The sequence below is a fragment of the Tachysurus vachellii genome, chromosome 7 (assembly GCF_030014155.1).
Source record: "Tachysurus vachellii isolate PV-2020 chromosome 7, HZAU_Pvac_v1, whole genome shotgun sequence".
In the NCBI taxonomy this organism is placed as follows: Eukaryota; Metazoa; Chordata; class Actinopteri; order Siluriformes; family Bagridae; genus Tachysurus; species Tachysurus vachellii.
The window spans coordinates 16703583-16723734 of NC_083466.1; the positions used below are offsets into that span (position 1 = coordinate 16703583).

Below are 20152 nucleotides of genomic sequence, written 5' to 3' on the forward strand. Positions count from 1 at the left end.
CTGGCATCGTAATACAGACTACCACTGTGATTGTGAAAAGAAATACATGTATGCATAAGGGTATGAAAATTCATATAAAGTGGAAATCTTTGACGTTCTGATGAGAACATGCTTTTATTCTGTTACTCTGTATATGGATATTTATATTATTTGGAATTCACTTCACTACACATAACCATCTAAGATTTAAATCTAATGACACCAAAACACAAACTATGAAATAAATACAGAATTAATAAAACACCAGACCTGCTATATGCAAAAATAACATATTATCCAGTAGTAATGAAGTCAACAATACACACACTGGTTTTATGGTCAACTCTGCTGATATTAAAGCTGCATGAATTCACCTGCTCTCAGCTACACAAAAGCCGAGCAACTCTCCTTCAATTAGCCTTGGCTTAGTACAGAGTGTGTGAGCTCCCAAAGGCATGTGGGTAAACAGCTACGTGCTCACCAAACACAACCCGAGGGGAGAAAGAAAATAGCAATAACAAGCCCTTCACTACTGAGAGCATCAAAGCTTCAAATTGTGAAGAGCACAGTATCGTGCTTCGGCTTCTGCCCACGTGTTGTCCTGTGGCGTTTACGCCGATTTAAGTCCAGCTTCCCTTCTACCTACCCCATTGCTTAACCTTCAAAGAGAAATGGTCAGAATGTTCTAGGAACATCACAAAAGCTACCATCACTTCAATGGCTTTGACTTTAGAAATCAGAGAGTGGTGCACTAGCACTCAGATCCTGCTGGACCCAATCAAAAAGTCACAGGAGTGCAGAGGTTTTGACTTCATTGTAGGCAGGAGTAAGAGAAGGTCAGGTATGAAGTTTGTAGGGCAATAAAACCCCATGTTCATTAACATGGTGCTCACATAGAGCAATGTGATGCATTTCCTGCTTATTTATTCATCATCACTAACTGCCTAAACCTGCTCAGTGTTACTGTGGTTTAAATGATTAATTTGTTTATATTTTCAGTTTATATATTCATCTGGAAATTTTAAAAAGGAACAAACAATAATTATTGCAGTAATGAGCAGGAATGGGAATGAAGAAAAATCCCATTCCTCAATGTTGTAACAGCTTGATATAAAAATTCCAGCATAAAGTAGTACTGTAGAAAAGAAAAAAAAAAAAAATAAATAAAAAATATATATATATATATATATATATATATATATATATATATATATATATATATATATATATATATATATATAAATAATATATAATAATATATATATAGAATATAAAATATTTGAAAATATCACCAATTTGATTCACCAATCAAAAAAACAATACAATACATATATTTAACACCAATCATAGTTTGTAACTGTTGTTATTAAAAAAAAAAGTAAAAAAAAAGTTAAGCATCAAAACAGTAGCTCAGTATCTCTGAAAAGTGTGTGGCTACATAATATATCATGACATTTATATTATATCATCATATTTCCCAGCCCTAATAACAACTAGCAGAATAATTATCCCACCTGAGCAGATGGATAGTGCTAACTAACAAAGCTGTTGATCATTTTTATTTGATTTGTTAATAAGCTTTACGACAGTTGTGACAAAGTGCACACGTATTGCTGTTTTCCTGCCCACACCAAATCCTGACTGCAGGCTATGAAATACACATCTGAATTAGCATATGGTTCGCATGGAATACGTATGGAATATAAAATGAGGCCTTGAGCAAACACACTAATTGGAAATGCCTTCGTGCATTTTAATGCATCTTCTACATAAAACGCTGTAGAAGAAGATAGTTATGTATATTTCATGTACTGTGTTTGCTTAATTGAACCCTATAAATCTCTCCACCAAGCAAAAATATTTACAGTATATTTAGTATTCATGGTGCCTCCATACTCAATTTATATTCACTTCTCATCAACTCACTTTGGCTAACTATTACACGCACCAGAGGTGGATCAAACTTTGCAAGTCAGAAACAGCTGTTTTAGTGAAGTGGAATCGCTCATTACTCTTACGTTTTATTGGATGTAAACGTATTCTACACGAAGCCCAGAGCTCAATATTTTAAGAAGTGAGTGCTGGGCAGGAGTTAGAGCGTGCAGGTGAATTACACACTTCTCTGGTGATGTAATTCTTATTAACGTGTAAACTCATGTTACGCAAAAAAAGTTGCTTAATTGGAGTGTTTTATGTGTGTGTGTGTGTGTGTGTGTGTGTGTGTGTCTGTGTGAGTGTGTGCTGAAATCACTGCATTTTTCCTGTTAATGAGGATGATGAACAGTCAATTGGAAAAGGGAAGAGAAAATGAGAGAAATGTTAAAATTAGAAAAGTTTCAAATAAAAAAGTGTTTTTTGGTAAGTCAACAATTTCACTGGTAAGTCCGATTTATTAGGCATTAAGAGAGCGAGCGAGAGAGAGAGAGAGAGAGAGAGAGAGAGAGATGTAGTGAGAATGGTGTCTTGATGAGAAGTTCCATGTTTACTGCCTTGAATATTTCCAGGTGTGTCTATCTGAGCTTAAGGAGTCTAGCTGATCACTGAGCTTTGTAGATCCATTTTGATGTTTATGTGTATCTGCAAAACAAATTCAAAAACAGGATTGTGTGTGTGTGTGTGTGTGTGTGTGTGTGTGTGTGTGCGAGTGTGTGTTTCTGCCAGCATTAAAAACAGGTGCACTTTAACAATCAGCCATTTGAAATGACTCACCACCACCACCGCCACCCTGCTCTATAATGCTTTACCTCTGCCAAATTGATGAATGTCCTGAGAGAACCTCTTTACTGTGTGTTTGTGTGATATTAAAGCACTACTCCGACCACATCATCTTTCTTCTTAGAAAAAAAGCACCCTACATCTTGCTACTTTTCTATTAATAGGTGGATATGTATCAAAGAAATAAGGCCTGACAGTAAGACTTATTTTAAAAGTGCAGAGGAAAACGTATATACAGGAAGCATTGTGTGGGTGTGAAAAGAAAACACAATTTCGACCACACATGCACCACTCCTGGGGAGCCGCAAGCCCGGATGTTCTCTCACTATTCACCACACACAAGGTGTGGCTGTCTTCATCTTTAACTGAATATGTGGCTAAACCGTTGGTATCTGCAACAGGAGGATCCACACAAAGTGTCTTCCCACTGACATGAATAAAAAACAAAAAAATTCTCATTTTACAGGTGTGGGTGTATAAAAGCTGATTTCTTTATGCGTGTATCACATCTCCTGGAACTCATACTGTGGCATGACAAAAAAAAAGTTTCCTGTCTGTTCCATTTCTCTTTTACTTTCTCACTCACCCTACAAAAAAGCTTAAAAAAACATGCAAAAGGCCTAGTTTTTTTTTCTTCTTTTGTACACTTTTATGCTAAGTCATAGATTTGAGAGCTTTGGAAGGAGATTTGATTGAAACCTATGTTTTGCTGGGTTTGTCTGTCAATCAGGTTTGAACACATATATTTTTATTCCCACCTGGATTACTGAGCACATGTGCAGTTTTGACAAGCTCTGTTAGCAATCAGAGTGATTAATGACAGAATACGTAAACGTGTCTTGCAACGCACTGCAAGATCACAACGGCACATTCTGAAAACATGGCAGTATTCTGCCCAATTACATGATAAATCAGCTTAGCATAAAAAAGGACAAGATTGGCTGAGCAAGCACAATACATCACAAGCACTCACATGCACACACACAATGACATCCTGAACAGTTTTTCTTTTTTTTTCTTTCAATTTTGTCAAAACATGATTCTCATTTTCAGGATTTAGTCGTAGCAAGGACAACTGTAAGATGTTTGAGGGGAAAACGCAGCCAACTTTTTGTGTGTGTGTGTGTGTGTGTGTGTAAGAGAGAGAAGGAGAGAGAGAGACAGACAGAGAGAATGAGAGAGAGACAGACAGAGACAGAGAGACAGAGAGACAGAGAGACAGAGAGAAAGAGAGAGGGACAGAAATACGAAGTAGGGGGATATGTGACTAAGACTGACCTATTGACCCTCAAAGGGTATTACATTCCTTGCCTTCTTAAACAGTACCATCTGTGAGCAATCATTTTACACAGTTAGGCTATTAGACTTAAAACAAAGGCTGTGTGTGTGTGTGTGCGCGCTTGTGTGTGTTTGAGAGAGGCGAGGAGACATTAACATAGAGTTATGGAAAAAACACAAAGCAGGCAAAAGCAATGCAAGAAACCCACATGTACCCCTCTTTTTTCTCTTCCTTTCTCCATTCTTCTGTTTCTTACTACTCTTCCACACTGCCAGTCTGAGACGTGGCAGGATATTGGGTTGGGTGGGGGAGGGGTTAAAAATGCCTTCGTGCTAACAATACAGTACGTCTGCTGGCTTCATGCTAAAACAATTGTCAGTGTTGTTCCACAATGAAGAAAAACAACCACCATAAGCTGGATGCTCTGAGCTTGTACAAAGCAGTAAAAAATTTTGAGTCACGTCCAGAGACACAATGCTGGAAGACTTGTAAAAAGTGACTGGAATGCCGTGTTCTTGTTCTGGCACTGTCTTTACACAGTAGGCTTACAGTTTTTACTGTCAGACAAAACTATTCAATGTCAAGTATACTCAAGGACTCAAATCCACTAGACTGTATATCCCACTCATACTGTATGTTCTGCCTTTGTTACATTTGGCTTATAGGACATGTTTAGACTTCTAAACTCATCAGAGATTCTGGTTATCACACTGCTCGAGATGAAGTACTATCTAAAATTCGACCAATATGCTACAACAATGTGTTACTGAAGTCAATTGTTCAACTCTTTAATATGGAGGCACAGATGGAGAAGAGTCATATTACACAAACACCAGCTGAAAGAAGAACAGAATCAGCCTTATAGAGAAGAGACTGTGAGAAGCACATTGCCCCACAATGAGTCAGTCGTGTTGAGCCAGACGTGCAGATGTTCTGAGCTTTCGTAAACAGCTACACATATTGTACGATGAATGCAAAAAAAAAAAAAAGAAAGAAAGAAAGAAAGAAAGAAAACACAAGCATTTCCTAACCCTTTTTGGCATGTCTCTTAATATTGAACTTGCTCTGGGAAATTGTCCTGAGTCAATAGTATTGCAAAACACTTAAGCTAAGAAGCATTTATCGGTTAATTTATTTGTATGAGTGCTATTTCCTCTGCTGGAGAATTAGCAGAGAGTGATGCACTCATTAGCAGAGATGGATGAACTTATTGGCACCTTTAGGACTACCACATCCTTCTGCTCTGCACAGCATGGTGTTAAACAAGCAGCATGTCCTGCAAAAGGCTAAGAGTGTGAAGGTACCGTACAGAGGCACTCAGTTCAATACATCTGCAAACAACACATGTAACAGGCGCAATATAGCAGGCTATTCATCAAAATATTCATTTCTTTCATGAGAGGTGTAAAACATTTCAACGTAGTCAAGCTCACGCTCCCACCTCTGAAAAAGTAACTTCCTCTTTATGTTCAATAAGGAGATGCTCCTGAGGTTAAGCCAGACTTCTCCTAAGCATGATAAATTTCATGCCCTAATACGCTAGCATACTAGCTGTGCACAAGCACTCAAAAAGTACATTTTCTCTGTTGTATTCAGGGGCACTTTCCCAGCTGATTCAATCCTAGTGAAAAAAAAAAAAATAGCACAGCGAAGAGAAGTTCATACCTGCAGATAAGAGACCACTAGGTGTAGAGAAGAACAAAAGACTCAAAAATATATTTGAGCTACAGAGCTGCACGACTTTCACAGTATAACTAGCTTCAGACAGGCCACCTTGAGTCACACCAGCAGGGCTGCTGCGTTTTATTTTACGTGAAATTGGTTTAGTTCAGAAACGAAATATCAGGTCGATTGCTTTTTGTGCATATTTTGAGATATCGTAGACCTGGCAACCCCGCACATGAATGAAAACCTGGGCAGAGAGCTAATGTTTATTTAACCATGCTTTCATTTTGTTATATTCTAATACACAGCCTTTTATTTCATTGTGTGTAGTAAGAGTCTAGATGGATAACACAAACACTGGGCCATTATTAAGTTTTAATTATTGTATTTTTATAACGTTGTATGCTGACTTTGTGTTTCTTTACATGCTTACAAAAAGCCAATCATTGCTAAGTAAAAATATTAGCAGAATAATCAAGTATTTACATACAGTATAGAACGTGGCATTTTTCAACACAAAGAGAAATAGCTTAGTCCTCTTTTCTCTGGTGATGACTGAAGTAGGTCCTACCTAAAATTAACCTATTAAAATGAACCCGAACCCCAATGTCGATGTAAGGCCTGGGGGACAATCAGCCCATCCTCTCATTAACTCAAAGGTCAAGAGGATCTACAGAAAATGGGGCTGTAAATCCCCACTAGAAAATAAATCCCCAAACAATAAATAACTTCTAATCCACCTATGCATTACTGGTAACAACATTTGATCCAATTTATGGACTTTTATAGTGCCAAATGGCATTGGCTTGCTCTGAAACTTGTTCTGAAAAACACATTTATTTCTATATTGTGTAATAAATTACTTCATTACTACACTTTTAAGTATATTAAACGATTCTGATTGTATGAATATAAAATTGTAAACACACCAAGCCTGCATATTCCACTGTATTTCACCGAGTCAGCTGGTAAAAATCTAAAGCAGTATTTTCATACAGTTGTGTATGACAGACTCGGGCTGATGAGGTGCTAATGGTTCGACAAAGGTTAATGGTAGGGTGTAAGATACACTGAGACATTATGCAACATGAAAAAAAAAAGATTATGCATCATGGAAGTGTGTAATATCAACATTCTATTAATCATTCATGTACTGCAATTGCAAGGTTTGAAAATCAGATGTCCCAAACCTGTACAAGTGGAGGGCCTGCGAAATCAGCTCTACATGTAAAGTAAGCGATTACTCTGACTTGCAAAGACCATCTCTCATGATACATCATATATTTACACAACCACACTATAAAAGGTTAAAGTGTGCACTGCACTATCTTTCAAACAACAGCATCTCTGCATCTCTGTCAACAACGGGGCCAGAGAATGAAGTCACAGAACGCGGTCGCTATAGACTCTGGAGCTATATGGAGATCATTATGTGTCGGTCGAGCATTATAAAGTCTCCACTTCAGATGTTTTGTATACTCAGAAAAAAAACCTGGGGAGAATTTATGCATTTTTTCATTTATCCATAAGAACTTGTAGTACATTTTGTTTATATTATTAATTCTAGCTTATTAATTTACTTTGTTTTACAAACATAATTTTAGTTACATTTTTCTGAGGTTTTAATAGACCCATAGTTAATGGTAGAAAATACATTTCTGTAAATCAGTCACTAATTGCAGAGTAATCTGTCCATTAACTAGAAACACCAGCTTCATTGTGGTCTAACTGCCGTAATGTTCATCCTGCTTTATGACAGTGCAAATCTTTCAGTAAATCCTGCTTCAATATATATTCCCGATTGTGAAGATAAATGTAGCTGCTAATCCGCCTGTAGAAGCGTAAATATCTTGCAACAGGAACTGTATCTCTACTACAAGAAAACTCTGAAAGAAAGCCAGATGGAATGAAATAGAGTGAGAAGTTTACAGGAAAACTATGAACTGCTTGAGGAATCAAAGAAACAGCTTGAAGTATGAGTGCAAGTAGAGTTTAGAGGGCAAATAAACTGCAACTGCTGTGAGTAGAAATGGCTCTCTATCTGAACAAAACTAATCTGACAGACTTCTCAAGCCATCCGGTAGAGTTTAACCATTTAACCTGTGTGGCGCTTCGTTCCTTCTCATCATTTGGAAGCTTCTAGCTCGATTGACACCTAGCTGTCAACTATATTTGACACTGAACAAACAAAACCACTCCTCGTTCTCACTAGGAGTCTTATCTCAGCTGGTGATTAACTACAATTACAGATAGTTCGATTTTAATATTTTGGCAAAGCAAATAATTTGAATGTGGTTAATAGAAAACAATACAATTAAATATATTTCTAGCTGTTCATCATCAATGTGCTAACATCAGTTAACAATACCATACACCCATAGCTGTGAATTAATTCTTCCATAAAGAATTTATACCCATTGTTTATCAGCTAAGAATTTTTTAATGCTCTGTATTTAAAATAATAATAACAATAATTCTGGAAAAACAATTAGAGTTATATCTCCCCAACGGTAATAATAAGGTGTTTGTATGGTAAATTGTCTGTACAGCTTACTGAAAATCATTTTACTTTGTGTCTCCGCACTGGATTGTTGAAATGGTACAAGCCATAGTCTGAAATGAAGAAGACTGTAATGAACATAAAAAGCGAAGCAATTTGGTATTCAGCCAATGAAAAATGGCTGAGCATCAATTAACTGGCACACACTGTTTACAAAATTTCACCAATTACAGCAACTTTTAACAAATACAGAAAAGCTTACATGCATGAAATAACACAATCTGCTTATGAATAAATTGGCAACAAAGTTTAAAAACAACTTTGCCGCACTTAAATCATAAGTTTTTCCAAAGATTTGCTTTGCTTTACTTTACTATAATATTATTATCTTACAGCCAGCCAGCACTGATCAGCTCTATCTCTTACGCTATTTATTTTGCCATCTTAAGTGATGTTAAACACTGAAAGAAGTTTGTGAGCAATGCCATTTTTAACTTGCTGCTCAGAGTATGAACAGAAAGCTAACAGTAAGTTTGGCAATCAATTATGCGGTCTGTTTCTTTAATCTACATGAATTTCAGGAATTTTCTGCCAAAAATGAATGAACCTTTGCTCAGTGAAATGAGCACTCCAGATCTTTACACAGCCTGTTTTGTGCATTAACACTGGATCTGTTATTCATGCTAGCTTTCTATTCAGTAGTCATGGAAAGTTTTTTTAAACTCCTGTAATGAACATTGCCTGCATATACACCTTTTGCTCAACATTTAATGAAAGAGAAAAAGAAAAAAGAAGAAAAATAGAGAGAGAAGAAAGGAAGGAGAGAAAGAAAGGAAGAATAAAGGAGAGAAAGAAAGAGAGAGAAAGATAGAACGAACGGACAAACATTTTGGTACATAGAAACCTAATTGGTTCATACAATACACAGAATCAATCCAGTTTTCAAGCTCCCTCCCTTTCGTCTAAGAAAATAGCAAAACCGCTTTAGTGGCAATTTTCACTCGTACATTTGTACAAGCGTACTGTGGTATATTCATTCAAATGAATTCCACTGAAAGTATATCATATTCAAAAATGTGAAACCCATCAATCTTCCAAAATGTGAAAATACTGCTAAAATGACCACAATGGGAAGGAACAGATGGCTATATTTCATGTAGAGGTGACTGTGAGGCTGGTGTAGACGTGACACACTTAACATCCACAGGCCAATAATCTATGTAAATTTGTCCACAGTGTGTGAAAACAGCAAACACTACCACATTAACATTCAAACACAAACTACCAAAGTGGAGGTTGAATATGGGCAGATTTCAGACCATCTAACCTACTTCATCCAGTAACTCATAATGATTTTAGAGTTTTGCCTTGCGGGAATAATATCACAGATGGAGGTCAGTGGTTTTAAGCTCTCATTTGAGGTCATATGTAGGAATGATTGGTGGTTAAACCACTTTCTTCCCTCTTCCATTTCTCAAGCCTCTCTTCTCTTGAACTTTATCATTTACATTCCATGATCCTAATTTCATTTGGTCTCTTTTTTCTTTTTTTCACACTCCCATCTGATTTTTCATATATTTCCTTTTTTCCTTTTCCCTGTTCCTTCCACAAGGTTATACGTACACATGCTTATACATTACAACACAGAAGCACTGTCCTTAACATTTGTCCTTTACCATACATGATCTTCTTCACGTTATGGTTTCTATGCCGCACGGTAGTGCTGCACGATTAATCATATCGCAATCGCGATATCAAGCCTGTGCAATTATATGACGCAAAATGCTGCGATTTTATGAAATAAATAAATAATAAATAAATGCATGTGTGGACATGACAACCCATTCTCTCTGAACGTTGTTTGCCTATTTCATACACTACACCGCTATCCGCTAATAAAAAAAAGACCAGTGAGTTTCAGTTTAGGCAGTGGCACATGTGGTCATGTCGTGACTTTTTCCGGTGTGCAGCACGGAACGGGTGAAGATGGATGCCGAGCAGACGGACACTGAACTATAGTGTTAATTTCGTCAGACAAGACGAGACGAAATATGTTCGTCAACCTTTTTTTTCATGACTAAGACGATGACAAGACTGCACCACTGTCCAAAAACGCTGACTAAGACTAAATTAACATGCATTATTGTTGACGAAAAAATACGAGACGAAAATGTTTTGTATAAAATAAAAACTAAGATAAAATCTCTCTTCATTTTCGTCTACAAATGTCTCTGCTTTTTCATCAGCTGTTACGCCTTTAAAATATTCACAACGAGTTCGCCTCAAGTTACAGGTCCGCGAAGAGGATCCCGCTTATTATATTGCTACCTACCAAATAAATCAATAATTTGACACAAAATCATGATTTAAAAAGGAGTTTATTGATTTAAAAACAATTGTATTGTTTCCGCTAAAGAAAATAGTGCGCTCCGTCTCTACGGTTAGAATCCTGTTTGTCCATGGCAACGCTCTGTTTTTCATGGCAACGGTGTGTTATAGTTCGCAGCGGTCTGTTATCAAGAAATAAAATAGTGTGTGTAGAAAGAATTCGTCCACACGCCGCTCAAAAAAATAAATAATTAAAATAAATAAAAACTCCTGGGTGCAAGTCCACCGTCTAGGCAGGCTTAATAAAGCAGTATCAATAAAGTAAAAAATGTGATGTGCAGTCAAGTTCGAGTGTATGCACTGTTTAAACGAGTGTTCTCAACTTCTCACCGATACTTTTGTGATTCGCGGAGTTTTGACAAGTTTTATAGTCTTGATATTGTTTCTTATTCAAAAGTGGTGACAGAAAAAACTCAGCACCCCCAACCTGAAACCTCTTCCCACGCCCCTGTCACAATCACATCATAATCAAAATGAATAATTAGGCTTAAAAGCAAATGTATATGTAAGGGAATCAAGTTTAACAATTACATGTAATATTGCTCCAAATATCATCAATAATGGTGTGTGTAATACAATGCATAACTTGCATTACGGGACTTTTAGTCGACTAAAACTTGACTAACAAAAAAGATATGTGAATGACTAAATATGACTAAAACTAACAAGGACATTTGGCACAAGACTAAGACTAAGACTAAATTAAAAATAGGTGACGAAATTAACACTACTGAACTGGTGGCCAGAGCTTTTTAGAAAGAGGATTTGGAAGTACCAGTTTGTTGCTTTGTTTTTGTTTTTGTAAATGACCAACAACAGTTTTAGTGGTTTGAACCACACATATATATCCAAATTCCTTTTTGAAAGTTTATACAAAAATGTTACGTCCAGGTAAAATATCCCTGTTTGGACAGAATGTTCAAAATATCTTATTTTCATGAACATAGAAATTACTTTGTTCTATTTATTATATTTAGCTGTACTATTGTATGAGACAATAACAAGTTTGTTTGCAGTAATGCAAAGATGTTATGTTGTAAAAATATTCTAATTTTAAAACGTTTTGCATTTGTTTGTTGTTGTTGCTAGTTTGAGTTGAGAAATACAAATTTCAGCATTATCAGTAATCTGTGTGTGCATTTTCCTTGAGAACCAAGCAAGTTGACTCATGATACCATTTGTTTATTATATCGCAATCGCATATCGCAATCGCAATATTGACCTCAATAATCGCAATATGACATTTTCCCTAAATCGTGCAGCCCTACCGCACGGTAGATACTGTCCGGTATGTGAAAAGACACCACAAGACACACCTTTCTTTTGTTTGGATGCATTACATAATTAATGACACAATCTCCATTTAAGATCACAATGAAATAAATACCAACTGGGCAAAAGCTGATTAACAAATTTAATTTCTGTGGAGACAGATTTCATTTAAAGATAAGGGAATGGAATAAGCACAGGAAATCCAATGTAAAAGTGACATTTAGGTCTCAAGGAGATTAAAACTCATTACCTGAGGTTGAAAATCTTACCTTTAGCACAGATGCCAATTTATTTCTCTCCATAGATTGACTCACTGTAAACATAGTCTCCTATTCGGTTATTTTTAGGGCCAAAACACACACACACACGCACACTCTCTCACACACACATACGCACACACATACGCACACTCTCTCTCACACACATACACACACACACACACACACTCTCACACATTCTGAAGAGAATGCTATAAATGCCCATAATACAGTATGAAATTTATCCTATGTTTGTAATGGTTTTGTTTTGGCGCATCAGAACCAAGTATTAATGACTTGAAAAAGATCTGGATTTGGAATGAAGGGTTTTATATGTCAACCTGATTGCTTTTGAATTTTCATTACAGTTTTGGTGAGTGTTAAACACCGTGCTGAAGTGCATTGACTGACCATTAGTTTTTGACCATTTAGCATTTAAGCAGTAAAAAAAGTGTAACCTTTGTGATGGGACACAACAAACATGAATCGGTGCTATCAGGCAACTCATAAATATATAATGATTCACTTTAGGAGGAAGAGTTACAGAGCATGAATACAAATGTATTCTTGTTGATCACCTTTATCCTGTGACGAAACCATTCTGCTCCGATGATGAAGTGATCTCCATCCACAGGGTACAACAGCTTACTAAAGGGTTTAAAAATCTTGCGCATTGGCCTTCACAGTAGTGTTAATTTCATCAGACGAGACGAGACGAAATATGTTCGTCAACAAATTTTTTTTTTCATGACTAAGACGAGATGATGACAAGACTGCACCACTGTCCAAAAACGCTGACTAAGACTAAATTAACATGCATTATTGTTGACGATTGGGAGGCACGGTGGCTTAGTGGTTAGCACGTTCGCCTCACACCTCCAGGGTCGGGGTTCGATTCCTGCCTCCACCTTGTGTGTGTGGAGTTTGTTCTCCCCGTGCCTCGGGGGTTTCCTCCGGGTACTCCGGTTTCCTCCCCTGGAAATCTGTTATTATTCATATTTTCTGTTTCATTTTATTTTATCCTTATAGTATCTTTTATATCCAGATTCATAGCTCTATATTTATTATTTTTTTTTATTGCACCTACATTTTTCATTTTCATTGTATTTACTCACTATAAGGAACAGGCGTAAAAACAAATGTGACAAATAAAATTTGAATTGCATTATATTTCTACTATATTATTATTAACATTTCTTTATTTCTATTATTTAAATAGAAATGCGTGTTGTTAATGCTTTATTTAAATAGACTTGCTTGTTGTCAAGACAGTGCGGTACATGAATAAATAATCTCTCCACATTTCTGATGAATTTGAATCTCACAGCATTTACTGACATTTACTGTAAGCAATACTTCACTAAATCCAATTTAAAAGCATCACTATGACTAACGCTCTTGTAAAGGGAACAGTGTGGATAATGTTAAGCAAGTGTTTCAAAATGAATTTCAAGTGAATAGATTTTTATATTAATGATTATGAAGCGCTGTGGTTTTACTGGAAATAAAGGAGGAAGATGTGCTGAAAATTGACAATGCATGCTGTTGCATTATCTTCCGTAGCTTCAGTCTTTATTTATTGTCTGTATTTGTGCTGCATTTCATCGATGATTCACATTCTTCAGTAAGCTGCTGACCCAGACAGTAAATTTGTTACGGGTCAACGTGCAAGAGATGAGCATTTACACATTGTGTATGTGAAGCATGTAATAATGTGGCTCAATACGTTATAAAGCAAAAATAGACTCATTCACTCAGATGCATTACGGACAAGACCTGCTAGGGATTGGATTTGACTGCAGTGGGAAAAAACTAGACTGGTAATGAAAAAAATGTCTTTAAGTTAATTCATCAAGTAGTCCTGGAGTTGTTTCCTATCCCCAGACCCAGCCAGGATGTGATCTAAATTCCTAACCATTCCTTCATCCTCTTTGTCCTCTCCCTCCTCTTTTTAACATCTTCCTCTTTCACTTTGACCAGCTTGGGAAAATACTTTGCCTTTCTAAGTCCAAAAAAGGCTTTGGATATTCCACAAGCGACAAGACAGTGAGGAATCGCAAGGGATGACAGAGACTAACACAAACATTAACTCTGCCACTAATGAGAACCAAGAGCAGAAACACAATTCTGTGTCGAATATTCCCTGCAGTCCCATTCTTACTAAACTCTATGGTCTGTGTGTCAGCATTTGGCTATTCAATCAGACTGTGATGGAGCTACATAGCCTGTTTTCCTTCCCCCAACAGAACAGCAGTCGTTTAACAGCCTGTCTAATGTCCAACGCATTCACTTCTCTGTCCAGACCACTTTCCCGGAACCAGATTAAAATCGTACAAACTACACCAGCTTCCAATTTTTAAACATCTATTAGGAGCAAGGATTCACCAACATGCATTTTTATGAAAACGCATCATTTCTAGGTCCTCATAATACCATAAGCAATTACATATACTTCTACTGTCTTCTCTAATAATATATTAAGACTAATTTCCTCAATCCTTAGTAATAAAGGCATCATTTAATCAAATGCTGGCGGAATAGTAACAGTTGATGAATGAGCCAAACTCTCCTTGACAAGGAGTAGGTTATCTGTCTGTTGATCACTGAAACTCTTTAGCCAAATAGACTAAAAGACCCTTATTCAGTTGGGCACAGCGTGTTCTATTATGTCTGAAATGTAAAGCTTTGTCAGCATTATATAAAGAATAAAACACGATTCTGCATTCAGGTAAAGAAAACAGACAATTCATGAGGTTAACATTATTTAAAAATTATTAATGAATTACATTTTTTTCCATTTAGAGTTGCATTTAACTGCAACTGCCGCAAAACATTTTAGTTCAATGCATTTTACTTGTTATAACAGCAATAAAAAGTCACTTCATCAATAACATCTCTGTCGTGAAGACTTTTGTGTGTTTAAAGGACAGCTTTATCTCTGATGGTTATAAAGTGTTAACACTGGAGACACCTTCTACTATAAAATGACTATTAATATAAACATGCATTAGCATAAACATAGTTGTATTACAGTATTACAGTACCACTGCTGTGAAAAAAAGTATAACAGAAAATAATAAAACACATTTTGACCAATGAAATTAAAGAACATAACAGTGACAGAAACGATCACACGGCAGGAAGTCAAGCCAAAAGGAAAAACTTACTGATTACGTTCCACATCTAGAATCAGCTCCAGATCTGCTGCTGAGACAAGAATCTGCCCTCTCTCTGGAAACGGATCCTGCAGGCAGACACGGTGAGGAACATACATTGGTTTTGTGTTAACATTCATAACAGATACAACAGCTTGCATGACGGAATGATGTTTGTCACTTTACAGTACACGCTGTCACATTATCTTCACAGTAGCTTCAGTCTTTATTTATCGGAACGGCTGTATTGTGTTGTGCTACAGTTATTCGATGCTTCTCATTATTCAATAAGCTGCTGACCCAGACAGTGATTTGGTCAAGAGTCAACAGCCAAGGGATGAGCAGATACACATTATGTATGTGAAGCCTGTAATAATGTGCGTGGCTCAATAAGTTCTAAAAGCGTTGACAGACTCATTCATTCAGATGTGCATTAGGGACGAGACATGTTTGGAACTGGCTTTGACTGTATAAAGGGAAAAAACTAGACTGCTAATGACTGAAAATAAGATTCACAAAAGTTCTAGTTTACATCATTATATATTAATTAATTACTTTTTATCGATACATAAATACAATTAACTATGTGAAACATCCATAAACCTAGTTAGTTCCTGATATTTTCCTTGTTGTGACAGCAATTAAAAGTCGCTTCCTCATCTGTAACTCCTCGTGTTGGAAGAACAGCTTTATTTCCGACTTCCAACTTCCGACTTCTAGTGATAACACTAGAGATTCCTTCCAAAATTAGGTCCATCAAGCAATGCCTGTGAATTAGCTGTTACTATAACATGATAATGTAATATAAAATAATCTAATATGATATAATATAATATAATATGATATAATATGCACATTATAACTCATTTTCTGTGAAGTAGCTCCTGGATGAAATGTATAGAAATATATAGAAATATATTTATGAGTGAAGAGGAATATGGACGGGTAGCAGAACGGGGCAGTGGTGGCTCAAATGGTTAAGGCTTTGGGTTGTTGATTGGAGGATCGGGGTTCAAGGCCTTCAACCCTCAATGCTCCAGGGGTGCTGTATCATAGCTGCCCCTGCACTCTGAGCCCAAACTCCTCAGTTGGGGTATGTGAAGGAAAGAATTCCACTTTGCTGTAATGTATATGTGGCGATAATAAAGGCTTCTCTGCCCTATGCTTCAATTATGAATAAAGTGCAATTGTATGAAGTTATGTGCTATTTTAGTACAATACACATGCTGTTTGATGTTATTTGCATCTGAAAGCAGATACAACAATATTCGTGTTGGAATAATTGTTTTGATTCCATAAATAATATTGCATTCCAGTTATTTACACTATAAAGGGAGCAACTCAAAATGCTCCAATGATGTAATTTTCAATGCACTTTAATAATACTAGCTGTTCTCCACCTGCTCTGAACTAAGACATGTTGGCAGTAGTGATGTGCAGATCCAGAGTACTCAAAATCCACAAAGAGAATGATGTGTTAACTAAGTCATCCAGAACAAAACAAAAGTGTCCCTTTCTAGGCTAAAATGCCTTTCTTTTAGTGCCAGCAAAACACTTAAGCTCAGTCATTATGAAAAAAAAAAGCATGGGGCTGTAGCCAACACATGAGCCCTAGCGGCTAGCTTTCTGCTCCTGTTTGCTCTATATGCACTGCATGTGGTTAGCTGTGCTAGCTGATAAAAAAGAGTGCCTTTGAGTAGGAGGCTGAGCGTTTTCATCAAACATGTATCCGTTTTCCAAGAACCCACCATCAATAGACAAGCCTCCCCCTCCCCTGTTCCCCCTCCAGCCTTCCAGTCTAAAGTGAGATACAACAACAGTGGTGGAGAAAAATGCTCTCGGGCCAGCAGCAAGCAAAATGCCCAGAACGTTCTATAAACAGGCTTGGTATAGACATTCAGATATAATGGAGCTGTGAGGAAACAAGGATGAGTCTGTACACGTTTTTATGGACATCTAGTATGTCGGGTGTTCACGGTAGGTTCATGTCTGTGGTGCTTGTAGCTGCCTATATCAAAGATATTCACATAATTTCACATTTAATTTTGAGTCAGATTCATTAATTTTTCACTGACTACATAACTACGAGAACTTTGATCAGTCCTTGGCCCAATAATTAATATTGAGAAACAAAATTAATGTCAGTTTAATGCGCAGCAAATGCACGCCTGTACATTTAGATCTAAGCGAGAATATTATTGAATGAAGAGCATGGCTGTGTGGGATAAGAGGAGAGGAGATGAAGAGGTCTCGAGAGCAATTTGCAGCTCGACGACTGAAGAAAAAGGTTGAAATAGAGAGAGAGAAGCCCTTTCCTTAAGCATGCAAACACTTAGTGAATCTAAGAGCCTCGCTGAAGATGGAAAGAGAGTGAGGGGGGAGATGGAACGGCAGAGGTGAAGGCTGATATGTGAGACGGAGATTGTGAGAGGGTATTAAGGATAAAGAGAAATTTGGAAAGGAGAGCAGGAGACTACAATGCAATATTCTTTCATGCAGAAGTCAACTCCAGAAATATTGGCACCTTTCAAAAATGATATTTACAGAACAATATTATAGAAAATCATAAGCAATTACAGACAGTACTCTATTTTTCTCTAATAAAATCTCATATGAAACTTTTTATTGGAATTTTTTTCCTCCATCAGACACATGCTGCAAACTGCATCCATTATGAATATTCAAAATAATCACACAATTTAGCCACAAATACCATCTGCATTTTTGGCAAAAAGAGCCATTATCCATGATGGTAGTGGATCCTTGGCCTTGTTTTCCTTTTTATTGGTTTTCTACAGGCTCGTGTACCGATTAAAGGCATAAAATTTTACTAAATACCAGAAACTTTTAGCCAAAACCGATCTGTTGCCTCATGCCAGAAATTTACAAACCAGTTAAAGATGCAGATGATTTTGTTATGTTTTACAAAAAAGTATGCACTACTTAAGAAAACATTTTAATGAACAAACGTATACGATCTGACATACGTTTAAAGAATTTTTTATATTAATTTCTTCTTATTTTTATACCAAAAAATAAATTTATGATTCCATTTTAAAATATGGGGCACGGTGGCTTAGTGGTTAGCACGTTCGCCTCACACCTCCAGGGTCGGGGTTCGATTCCCACCTCCACCTTGTGTGTGTGGAGTTTGCATGTTCTCACCGTGCCTTGGGGGTTTCCTCCGGGTACTCCGGTTTCCTCCCCCGGTCCAAAGACATGCATGGTAGGTTGATTGGCATTTCTGGAAAATTCTCCCTAGTGTGTGGTTGCGTGAGTGAATGAGTGTGTGTGCCCTGTGATGGATTGGCACTCCATCCAGGGTGTATCCTGCCTTGATGCCCAATGACGCCTGAGATAGGCACAGGCTCCCCGTGACCCGAGGTAGTTCGGATAAGCGGTAGAAGATGAATGAATTTTAAAATATTATTTATTTTATTTCCAACATGCACGCTGGAAGGGATATTTTTTATTAACGATCATTAAATGTGTTTTATAAAGACATGTCCTAAGCACATGAGTTTCCCAATATTTGCAATAGAGATGGATTATTTATTGTAGTATCACATTTGTTCTGTTTCCAGCACAAATCCATTTTAATCCATTAAAACAAGAATTGGAGAAAACTCATTTTCTCAAGCCCTTGCTACATGCAGTGCTGCCACGTGATGCACACTGACTGATATGGCCTAATATTCTCTACTGCTCTGGGATAAATATTTATGTGAGTGGACTGAGTCTGTTCTCTCCTGACATGATTATGTCTGAATGACAAATGAATGAGGAGCTCAGACTCGGGGAGTCTGGTACATAGCGCGAGGTGGCCACTGTCTTAGAGCTCCCACTGGGCTGCAGCGCATCCATGCCAGGCTGAAAAACTGCACCCTGCTGGGTGCCTATGACAGCATTCTCCCACCTCAACCCAGCTGGAGCTCTCACAGCAAACAAGAGAGAGTGAAAGAAGATACACTGCATAGCCAAGACTGTAGATACAACATTGGAGAGTTTCATGCATAACTTATACATAGTTCATGTTATAATGTGACCTGAAAACAATCTATTTGAATTTAATTAGAGGATGTTTTGAAGAAATAAAGCTAGTTGAGGGTGTAAATGTGAAATGTGGCAAGAATAAATCAACTTATGCTTCCTGCAAAGCATTCATGTAGTTGTAACTGACTTATAAATGAGGAATGATCAATGCTTACATTATATCTATGTGGTCTGAATGCTAGATTTCCAACAAGTGGCAAATTAAAGTAGGTAGTTTTTTTGCAGAAATGGAAGGAAACTACAGAACCTGGGAGAAACCCATGTGGACGTGGGGAGAACATGCAAAACTCTACACAGACAGTAACCCAAGCTCAGACTCAAACTATAAACCCAGCCACCTTTACAATGTTTGTACAATTGCGGGAGATTTTTCTTTTGAGTGGAATAATTGGTTTGGCACCAGTTTGATTAGGAACAGTTACACCTAGTCAACAGATAATTTAGAAATATCAACAAAGCACCCAAATTACATTAAGCTCAAATCCAGAGAATTGTACTTTCTCCTCACTTTAATTTACATAACCATGTTTGGATTTGTTCTCATAAGCCTGTGCACACTTTTCTTATCCTACAGCAAAAAAAGTCAATGATTTGTGGACAGATTCCAAGCAAAACTCGACATTTTGTTAAAATGCACTTTTAAACAGGCCAACTGGAAGCCTGATGAGACACAATATCCCATGGGATAAAGAAGGTTAATATGACCTGTCTGCCATTTTCTGTCTCTGATAGTCCCAGATCATATTTACCACAGACACCTGAGGACTTTCAGCCATACCTGAACGACCATCATTCATACTTTGTCTGCTGCTGTCTCCAATGAGAATCTTAAAGTGGAGAGAAGCAGCAAAAGCCCATGTTTTCAAAAGACATTGAAAAATGAAGCCCC

The 20152-nt window shown here is 37.1% G+C and overlaps 1 protein-coding gene across 1 annotated transcript in view; it reads right to left on the minus strand.

Moving 5' to 3' along the window:
* The window catches only part of adam19a (ADAM metallopeptidase domain 19a), a 75319-nt gene that overhangs the window by 35918 nt on the left and 19249 nt on the right, over positions 1-20152 (minus strand). Inside the window, exon 3 of the mRNA XM_060874656.1 lies at positions 15223-15299. Within this exon, the coding sequence (XP_060730639.1) occupies positions 15223-15299 (77 nt within the window). The remainder of the gene's footprint in view (positions 1-15222; positions 15300-20152) is intronic.